The 11,645-nt window shown below is 42.6% G+C and overlaps 1 protein-coding gene across 1 annotated transcript; it reads right to left on the bottom strand.

Moving 5' to 3' along the window:
* Positions 1 to 3,929: 3,929 nt before the first annotated feature.
* LOC104249561 (uncharacterized) lies at positions 3,930 to 5,198 on the bottom strand. Its single transcript, XM_070148375.1, has 3 exons — positions 4,745 to 5,198; positions 4,256 to 4,666; positions 3,930 to 4,138 (listed from the first exon to the last, which is right to left on the bottom strand). The coding sequence occupies exons 1-3, from the start codon at positions 5,196 to 5,198 to the stop codon at positions 3,930 to 3,932; spliced, it is 1,074 nt and encodes a 357-aa protein (XP_070004476.1).
* Between the last annotated feature and the right edge of the window lie 6,447 nt (positions 5,199 to 11,645).

Below are 11,645 nucleotides of genomic sequence, written 5' to 3'. Positions count from 1 at the left end.
TGGCTATATTAGCCCCAATTTTACATATTCACGCTAAAAATGTGAAAATCCTCGAGGAGGGTCAAATATCCGGTGTCTACACTACTGTCATTAGGTTGCCTCCCAACCAGCGCCTGATTTAACGTCGCGGCACGACTCAACACCTTCTCAAGCATCCGTCAAGTCCACCGAGGTCTTGTGACGTGCAAAGTCACCACCCTTGTAATGTTTTATCCTTTGACCATTCACCAAGAAAGTACCAGTTGAACTCATATCCTGCAACTCCACAGCTCCATGAGGCTTCATACTTACCACAACAAAAGTCCTGACCAACGAGATTTAAGCTTTCCAGGAAAAAGCTTCAACCTCGAATTGAACAAAAGAACTTCTTGTCCTGGCTCAAACTCTCGATGTTGGATGTGCTTGTCATTCCACCTCTTAGTCTTCTCTTTATACAATTTGGCATTTTCATATGCGTGCAAACGAAACTCATCAAGCTCGTTGAGTTGCAGCAACCTCTTCTCGCCAGCCATGTCCCCATCCATATTCAGCTTTTTAATTGCCCAATAAGCCTTGTGTTCAAGTTCGACGGGCAAGTGACATGCCTTCCCATAAACTAACTTATACGGAGAAGCACCTATGGGAGTCTTGTATGCAGTTCGATATGCCCACAATGAGTCGTCTAACTTTCCTGCCCAGTCTTTTCTATTTGCATTCACTGTTTTCTCAAGAATCCGCTTTACCTCTCTATTTGACACCTCCACTTGACCACTCGTCTGGGGGTGATAGGCAGTGGAAACTTTGTGCTTGACTCCGTACTTTGCAAGAACATTATTCAGCAGTTTGTTGCAGAAATGCGTTCCTCCATCACTGATCAACACTCTGGGAGTTCCAAAGCGTGTGAAGATGTGCTTCTTAACAAAGCTTACCACCACCTTTGCATCATTAGTGGGAAGAGCAATAGCCTCCACCCACTTAGACACATAATCGACTGCCATCAAGATGTACCTATGACCATTGGAGTACGAAAACGGTCCCATGAAGTCAATTCCCCAAACATCAAAAAGCTCCACTACCAGAATATTTTGCAGCGGCATCTCGTGCTTCTTTGTGATCGTTCCGGTTCTTTGGCACCTGTCACACATTTTAACAAAGGCGTGTGCATCACTAAACAATTTTGGCCAATAGAAACCTGATTGTAGCACTTTCTGGGAGGTCCTGTCTCCACCATGATGACCTCCGTATGGCGAGGCGTGACAGCTATGAAGTATGGCATTCATCTCCTCCTCAGGAACACATTTCCGCACTAACTGATCTGTACATAGCATGTATAAGAATGGCTCATACCACATGTAAAGACTCACATCATGCAGGAACTTTCTTCTATTATCGGGTGTCAATTCTGGTGGTGTCACCCCGCTTGCAATAAAGTTCACATAATCTACATACCACGGGGCTGTGCTTGAGGTGATTGCCAATAGTTGCTCATCAGGGAATGTTTCTTTGATTGCACCCCCTTCAGCTACATGGTTCCGATTTTCTAATCTAGACAAGTGATCAGCCATTTGATTCTATGTTCCTTTGCGATCTCAGATCTCTAAGTCAAACTCTTGCAAGAGGAGGACCCACCGAATCAGTCTCGACTTGGCGTCTTTCTTCTTAAACAGGTATCTAATAGCTGAATGATCTGTGTAGACGATGACTTTGGTCCCTACTAGATATGACCTGAACTTGTCAAATGCCCACACCACGGCAAACAACACTTTTTCAGTGGCTGTGTAGTTCATCTGAGCTGGATTCAGAGTTTTGCTCGCATAGTAGATGGAGTGGAAGATTTTATTTCTCTTTTGCCCCAAAATAGCTCCAATAGCCAAGTCACTCGCATCGCACATCAACTCAAATGGTTGCTCCCAATCCGGAGCAATTATGATTGGTGCAGTCACCAACCTTCCCTTCAGCTCCTCGAATGCCTTCAGACAGGCAACATCAAATTTGAAGGCGACATCCTTATCAAGCAACCTGCACAAGGGAGAGGAAATTTTCGAGAAATATTTAATGAAACGATGATAAAAACCTGCATGGCCCAAGAAACTGCGAATGCCTTTGACAGATATCGGTGGGGGGAATTTTTCAATCGCTTCCACCTTTGCCTTGTCTACCTGCAAACCATCTTTTGACACCTTGTGCCCCAAAACTATTTCTTCATGTACCATGAAATGACACTTTTTCCAGTTTAGCACCAAGTTAGTTTCTTCACACCTAGCAAGTAATTTGTCAAGGTTCATCAGGCAGTTATCAAAAGAACATCCAAACACAGAAAAATCATCCATGAACACTTCCACAAACCTCTCAACCATGTTAGTAAAAATGGCCATCATACACCTTTGAAAAGTCATAGGTGCATTACAAAGACCGAAGGGCATTCTCTTGAACGCATACGTGCCATAAGGACACGTAAATGTAGTCTTCTCTTGGTCCTCTAGGGCTATAACAATCTGATTATACCCTGAGTAACCATCTAAGAAGCAGTAGTACTCCTGGCCAGCTAATCTATCAAGCATTTGGTTAATAAAGGGGAGGGGAAAGTGGTCTTTCCGGGTGGCATTGTTCAATTTTCTATAATCAATGCAAATTCTCCACCCGGTGACAGTTCTTGTAGGGATTAAATCATTATTCTCATTAACTACTACAGTCATCCCCCCTTTCTTGGGTACACATTGAACGGGGCTTACCCATTTGCTGTATGAGATAGGAAATACTATACCTGCATCAAGCCACTTAATCACTTCTTTTCTTACCACCTCTTTCATGATTGGATTGAGTCGGCGTTGTTGCTCTACACTGGGCTTGTGTCCGTCCTCCATGAGGATTTTGTGCATGCAAAAGGCTGGACTAATGCCCTTAATGTCAGACATCGTCCACCCAAGTGCTCGCTTGTGCTCACGTAGCACTCTCAACAGCTTTTCTTCCTGCAATTTAGACAAGTCAGAAGAAACAATAACGGGTAAAGTGTCAGAGTCACCCAAATAAGCATATTGTAGGTGAGGTGGAAGAGGTTTAAGCTCCAATTTTGGGGCTTCCTCAATTGACGGCTTTGGAGAAGGTCCCTCTGGCCTATTCAAAGGCTCAAAGGGGTATATCCCTTGCATGTACGCACAAGATGTATCAAGGATGTGCATCATCTCCTCAACCTCCTCATCAGTCCCCAGGCTATTAAGCAACATAAGTGCTTTCTCTACAGAATCGTCTAGATATACACTCGAATCATGAATCTGCTCATCAGCCTCAACAACAGATATCATTGAGAGCTACTCATAGTGGCGGATAAGTTGGATTACTTTGTAGACATTAAAAACTACTTCCTCGTCATCTACCCTCAAAATCATCTTTCCCTCTCTCACTTTGATATTGCATCACCAGTAGCTAAGAGAGGTCGCCCCAATATGATTGGAACTAGTTCATAAGCCTCATAATTGAGGATAATGAAATCAGCAGGGAAAATGAATTTCCCAATCTGCAGCAACACATCTTCAATCACCCCTTCAGGGTGTGCTATCGATCTATCAGCCAGCTGCAACACACAGTAGTGGGCCTTGGAGCTCCCAGGCCCAATTGCTTGAACAAAGATAGGGGCATCAGATTTATGATCGCCCCCAAATCGCAAAGAGCACGACCACATCAATATTACCAATGCGCACAGGAATCGTGAAGCTGCCAGGATCCTTAAGCTTTTTAGGGAGATTATTTTGGACCCTCGAAGTGCACTCCTCAGTAAGTGCCACTGTCTCAAATTCAGTTAATCTTCTCTTGTGAGCCACTATATCTTTTATGTACTTAGCATACTTTGGAATTTCACGAAGCACGTCAACAAGTGGGATATTCAATTGAACCTAGCTCAACATAGAGAGAAATTTTCTGAACATGCGATCATCATTCTTTTTCTGCAATATCTAGGGGAAAGGTGGTGGTGGCCTTGGGGCCTCCACTGGCTTTGGAATTTCAGCAGCATTCTTTGGCTCGTGAATCACTTTAGGGATGAACTCTCCCTCAGGTATGGGCTTGTCTTTCTTTTTCTTTGGCACTTCCTCTAGCTCCCTCCCGTTTCTAAGTGTAACTGCATTCACTTGAGGGTTCTTTTCTGTATCACTAGGGAGAGCGCCTGCAGGTCAAGTGTTTTGATTTGTTGTTGACTGCCCCATTTGCCTTTCAAGATTTCTGAAGTCGGTCCTGAGTTGCTGATTGTCAATCAACAACTTCTTTAGCAAATCATTGGTACTTTCTTTCATTTGTTGGGGTGGTCTTTGAGGCTGATTGAAACTCCCTTGGGGTCTATGCTGATTCTGATTCTGCTGATTTCCACCCCATGAAAAGTTGGGATGATTCCTCCAATTTAGATTGTAAGAATTCTCGTATTGTGTATGCTGATTCGGTGGATCTCTGTTCTGTTGCCCCACATAATAGATGGATTCTGGATTCGTGGGGCACATATCACTCATATGACTATTGCCACAGAGTTCGTAGCAAATAGTCATTTGTTGTACATGTTGCATTGTCTGTGGCTGCTGCATTGTCATCCTAGTCATCTGATTGGCCAGCTTTGCAATATCGGCGCTCATGGCTGACACTTCGTCGAGCTCAAGTAAGCCAGTTGATTTTTGCTTAACTGCCTTTCGTGAATCACCCTCACCTTGCCAGTTATTATCATTAGCAGTGAAGTTATTCAGCAAGATTTAGATTTCACTGTACGGTCTGGCCATGCAACTACCCCCACAAGCTAAATCAAGATTCATCTTTGAAGCATCATCTAACCCATCTACAAAAGTGTGACCCAATACCTCGTCCGTCTGGCAATGATGAGGACAGTCTCTGAGAATCTTCTTGTACCTTTCCCATGCTTGACGAAGTGTCTCGCCAGCTCGTTGTTCGAACCCAAGAATTTGACTCCTCAATATCTTTGTTTTCTTAGTGGGGAAAAACTTGATTAAGAATCTCCTTGCCAGATCATCCCAAGTGCGGATTGAATTTGCTGGTTCCTTATTCAACCACTCCTTAGCTTCCCCGATCAGTGAAAAGGGGAAAAGTGTCAGCCTGACATAGTCCTTGGAAACGTTCGGATAATTGTAAGTGTCCGTAATTTCCAAGAAATTCTGAATGTGCCTCTGCGAGTCTTCATGAGGTAAGCCCACAAATAGCCCTGTGGATTGGATCAGCTGCACCATGTGTTGTTTTAGCTCAAAGTGCCCAGTGATATCAGGCTTCACAATAGTTTAAGTCATATTAGCCAGACTGGGCCTTGCGGCTTCGATCACCGCGCGTTCCTCATTACCTGCCATCTCAATTGACTGTGGTTGAACTATGATGTCCAACTCTCTTTCAATTCTAGTTCTAGCATCCACCTCCCTCCTCAATCTGTGAAGTGTTTGTTCAATTTCGGGATCAAGAGGAAGGAGATTGTTTGCGCTTCTACTTCTTCGCATTCAAGAAAAAAAACCTGTATTAGCACAAACAAAGTGAACTGAAAATTAAAACTTGAATAAATAAATAATAAAAGCTCAACCCAGTCAAGTAGCTAATTTCTAAGTCCCCGACAACGGCGCCAAAAACTTGTTGCGACCAAAAACACTCACGCAAGTGCACGTGATCATCAAGTAATAAAGTAGTGAGTAGAGTATCGTTCCAACGAAGACTTATGATTAACTGTTGACTAATTCAAATTCAATTAATTTGTCTATCCAAGAGGTGTTTTACAAAATAGAGATGTAATTGTTTTACTACCTAAACTACCAAGCAATAATCTAACTAGAGCAATTAACCAAACAAATAACAATTTCAAGTAACAAACAGTAGGAGAGGATATTCCAGGGTCACATGCTAGTTAACAATCGTGTTATGTTCTTGGCTTAAAATGACTAATCGATTTATCTGGATTGTTGATTGATAGGGTTAATGTTACTCATAAGAATCTGTCGAGTTCTTACTCACCTATTCAAGTTAACTCAATGCCTATATGTCTATGGAATTAAGATTAACAAGAATGCATTTACAATTCCTGTATTTCAACCAAGCAAGGCAATTGGGTATATGTCTATCCCAATTGTTAATCCATTCCTCGAGGCCCGGGTTCAAGAACTTGCTCTATTTAATTCTATATGCAATCTAAGGTTTCCACTTTCGAGTTCAACTAAAGATTCGTAGATAGTATTTCACTATTAACTACTCAGCAAAATAATTAAAAACAGAATTAAATAAACAACCCAATATGATAAACCAACTTTGTCAAATTAAACTTCAAACAACAACATTCATGTTTCACCCATGACCCTAGAACAATGGGTTTTAGCCACTCATACTAGTGTTCATCACAAATAGGTTCAATTTCATCACAAATAGCAAAAATCAAGAGAAGAAAAGAAGAACTTGATGGTCAAATCTCCTCCTTGCCTCTTGCCTCTCTATTTCTTGCACTAGACTCTGAAAACCTCCCCTTTTGTTCCTTGGGAGAGCTTGACTTTATATAGGTTAAGCAAGTTTTCCTCCAGATTTCCAATTCTGCCCCTAAATAACTCTTCCCGGATTTTGGACTAGCACGACCGCGCACCTGGACGCGCATCTGGCCGTGCTAGTTGGCTGAGATTCTGTCATGGACGCGCTAAAAGGAGCGTAGTCGCGCACCTGGGCGTGCATGTCCTGTTCTGTGTTTCATCACTTCTTTTCCTCGTCTTCAAGCGTACTCAGCTCTAAGGGGTCTTTCTTGCTCCAAAATGGTTCCAATCACAACTTTTTAAGGCATCACATAGGCTCCTCATCCTGCAAGGTATACAATTTACAATTAGAGCCTATTTTTCATCAATTAACCATATTATGATATTGGAATATAATCAAGTGGGGGCATAAACAATCGCCAAATTAACTAGATTTAATCTATTATCACAACACAGTGAGGAAATAATGATAAAAATCCCCGGAGGGTTCAAATAGTTGGCACGAAGCCCAAATATAACAATCAGTCCAAATAATGATAATAACAAATAAGTTTCAATCAAATACGCGGTAAAATCATCAATCGGGACGGACTAAGTCACAATCCCCAATTGTAAACGACCCCATGCTCATCATCAAGCGCGTGTCTCACCTCAATATAGCACTACGATATACAAATTCGGGGTTTCAAACCCTCAGGATATCGTTTACATTCATTACTCACCTCAATCCGGCTAAATCTCTAGCTCGCGACCCCTTTGCCTCTCAAATCGGCCTCCTCGCGCATCGAATCTGACCAAAACCAGAACGAATACGTCACAATATGCTAAGAGAACAAAGCCCAAGCGAAAACAATCGAAAATATCAAAAATCCTGAAATTAGCAAAACCCGAGCCCCGGGACCACTTCTCGAAACTCAGAAATTTTCACATCATTAGATTCCTTCTCTCCCCACAAGTTCATACATATCAAAAACACCAGAATCGGAGTTCAATTAACCCCTCAAATCCTTAATTTAAGCCCTCTTAAACTCAAGCCCTAAACCTCCATTTTTAGTCCATTAATTCCTTAAATTTCAGTCCTAATTCATGAAATACCACCATAGAAGTGTGTTTTAAGTCCAAAATCTTTACCTTATCGAAGTTCACTTGAAATCTCTCTTCAAAATTGCCCAAAAACTCTAAGTCCGAAGTTAAAAATGGTTAAACCCTTCAAAAATCGCGAAGAAAAAACATATATACCTTCTGCCCAGACATAACCGCATATGCGGTCAAATAGCTGCTTCTGCAGTACCGCTTCTGCGGTCATATCTCCGCATCTGCGGAATTTCACTTAATGGACAAACACCGCATCTACGGTCCACTAGCCGCTTCTGCGGCTCCGCAGGTGCGGTCCCCCTTCCGCATCTGCAGTTCCAGGCCTTCCTCAGCCTTTCCGCTTTTGCGATCCAATCAACGCATCTGCGATACCGCACATGCGGTCCCTAAACCGCAGGTGTGAAAACACCAGAAGCAGCAAAAAAATCTGCAATCCCTCAAGTTCCAAACTTCCCGTTAGCCATTCGAAATCACCCCGAGGCCCCCGGGACCTCAACCAAAAGCACCAACACAACCCAATACCTCATTCAAACTTGTTCCAATCATCAAAACACCTCAAACAATGCCAAATCCATCATTTCACATCGAATTCAAGCCTAAGTTTTCTAAAAACTTCCGAAATACATTTTCGATCAAAAACCCAACCAAACCATGTCCGAATGACCTGAAATTTTGCACACACATCCCAAATGACATAACGAAGCAACAACAACTCTCGTAATTCCATTCCGACCCTCGGATCAAATCTCGCCAACCAACCGGAAATCGCCAAAATACTAACTTCGCATATTCAAGCCTAATTCTACTCCGGACTTCCAAAACCAATTCCGATCACACTCCTAAGTCATAAATCACCTCCCGAAGCTAACCAAACCATCGAAACTCATATCCGAGCCCTCTAACACATAAATCAACATCTGGTTGACTTTTCCAACTTAAACCTTCTTAAAAGAGACTAAGTGTCTCATTTCTTACCAAATCCACTCCGAACGCAAACTACTCAATGTGATCACATAAAACACGGATAACGAAGCATAATGAAGCAGAAATGGGGAAAACGGAGCGGTAACTCATGAGATGACTGGCCGGGTCGTCACAAAAATCAAAGCTTGGACAATTCTGCACACATAGCAAATGCGACAATATATGTCGCAAATGCGAAACCTGGCCTTTTGCAAAAGTGGCCAGTTGGTCGCAAAAGCGACCTCCCCACAACCCAGGCCGCCATCGCATTTGCGAGGCTGGCTTCGCAAATGCAAAGCCTGCCAGTCCCCAACTTCTTCGCAAATGCGACGACTTGTTCACAAAAGTGATAGTCGCAAATGCGGCCCTTTCCTCGCAAATGCGAGATCAGAAATACCAGCAAATCTGAACCTTCTACGAAACTCTATAGAACACGTCCGAAACTCACCGAGCCCTCGGGGCTCCACACCAAACATCGACACAAGTCTAAAAACATCATACAAACTTGTTTGCACTATTATAATACCAAAATAATATCTAGAAACACGGGTCAAACATAAAAAATGCATGAAATTTACATTGAAAACTTAAGAACTTCTAAAAACACAACCACGCGTTTGATTCCTATCAAATCAACTCAGAATAAATTCAAACTTTTCAGACAAGTTCTAAATAATATAACGGACCTTTTCCAAGTCCCCAAATTGAAATTCGAACCCGATAGCCATAAAGTCAAACCATAGTCAAACCTAAGAAATTTCTAAACCTTCAAATTGCCAACTTTCGGCAAAACATAATCAACCTAGGGACTTCCGAATTTAATTCTGGGCATATGCCCAAGTACAAAATCACTATACGAACCTATCGGAGCCATCGAAGCACCATTCCAGAATCATATTTACAAAAGTCAAACCTTGGTCAACATTTCCAACTTAAGCTTCTAAAATGAGGATCACTCATCCAAATCTATCTCTTAACATCCGAAAATAGAATCTGACCATACACGCAAGTTATAATACACAATATGAAGCCACTCAAAACCTCGAACCACTGAATGGAATGCTAAAGCTCAAAACGACCAGTAGGGTTATTACATCCTCCCCCTCTTAAACACACATTCGTCCTCGAATATGCCAAGAGTCTTTCCCAAGCCATCAAATCACCGTATAAACTCTTCATACTCATACACGCGGGTGATCCTTTGTCAACCCAATCCACATAAGCCTGACAACATCATCTCAATCGAAGATTATTCCTTCCAAGCATGTTGATAAGCCTTAGAATCGAATCTCAACATCCACCAAGGGCCCTATTCTCACATAAACACACTGTAAAATCCTCAACTAGTTGTAATGACTCATGCATACATCCATAATATATAACCACACGACATAACACACCACCCATATGGCCATAGCAATAACTCCGACCACAATACCTGTCCATTACCAAACCCGTAAAATATTCTAATATCAACTAGAAACTTGTTCCAAACCTTTCCAACACTGACAATGATGCGAGAAACATGTGAAGCTCATAACTACTCACCCGACCAACAAGCCACATCAAACGCAATTCAATCCCAAAAAGCACAACCCGAATATGACTGAACATGAAAGAAGAAACATATAAGAGAACTATCAAACAAGTCCAACAAGTATCACTCCCCATCGATATCATACTACGGATCCAATCCACAAGGAAGAAACAAGACACACACAACAACTGTAACAAATCTTACCCTAACATAACCTCACGACGGCACATAGCCCAGTACAAACACACCTATCCACAAAGAACACCAAATCCCCATCCTCAACTCGGAATCACAAGTAAGATAAATATCTCAACAACTAAAACACTTTACTAACTCAATCCCGTGGAACCAAAACCACAACACGTAATAGACTTCCCATACCTGTAGAGCACCCAAATCACAAGTCGTGGTCAGACCACCTAGAAATCACATCAAAACCTATTGTATTCACTAGCAGGAAGTCCACCCCAAGCCTCGTGACCCTCAATAGCGACCAAACCAAAACTATAGACACGGGTTATCATAATAGAATTCCTCAACTAGCGTGAACATATAAGCAGAGTACAAGAATCACTAAACACAACCATACATGAAGCAAGGTAGGAGGAATCTTACCAAGAAATGGGGTCGGATCGAAATAACACTAAGGCATCTTTATAACCAACCGTAACCATACATGTAATGACATCATATGGTGTAGCAGCCTCAATCCAACCAGGAAAAGCATAACAATGGGCCTGGCCTGCCCCTCTAGGATGACCTCTACCCGTATGATCTCCACCCCTAGCTGGCAGTGCATGTATAGCAGCAACCACAGCGGAACCCATAGACTGAATACTCTGCTATTGTACACTCGCCCGAAGTCTGGGATAATCACTCATCATGTGCCTAGTATCCCCACACTCAAAGTAACCTTTACGCTGATGTGGCTGTGGAAGCTGCCCTAAACGGGTACTCTGGGACCCATGGATATCTGAAGCACCACGTGAAACCTGAAGTACAAACTGAATTGGCTGACCCACAAAACCTCTACCATGATGCACCCTACCTCCTAAATAAGAATCAGTAGATCCTCCCAGTCTACGAGGCCTCTTGTCCTCCCTGTCCTCCCTCTCCTGGCCCCACACACCCTCTATCCTTCGAGCGATCTCCTACAACCTGCTGAAATATGGTATCTGTCTCCATCTCTCAAGCCATGCTAAATCTAATACCATAACTGAGCCCTACGATAAACCTACGGACTTGCTATCTGACTGTAGAAACCAAGGTAGGTGCATGTTGGGATAGCTTGCTGAATATGATGGCGACTCCGACACTTTATAGCTCCCTATTGTAGCTGCTCGAACTATGTGCCCCACGCATCCCGAAGGGTTTGAGAAACAAACTCTCTGAAGAACATCTCTGAAAATTGAGCCTAAGTAAGTGGGACTGCATCAACTGGCCTACCCTTATCGTAAGCCTGCCACCATCGATACATTGCTTCTAATAGTTGAAATGTAGTAAAAGTAATTCCGCTCACCTCTACAATGCCCATGGTGTAGAGAATACGGTGGCACTTATCTAGAAAACCTTGCGCATCCTCAGTAGAA

This window comes from Nicotiana sylvestris, chromosome 6, assembly GCF_000393655.2.
Source record: "Nicotiana sylvestris chromosome 6, ASM39365v2, whole genome shotgun sequence".
Lineage (NCBI taxonomy): Eukaryota > Viridiplantae > Streptophyta > Magnoliopsida > Solanales > Solanaceae > Nicotiana > Nicotiana sylvestris.
This window is presented reverse-complemented; position numbering and strand designations above follow the sequence as displayed.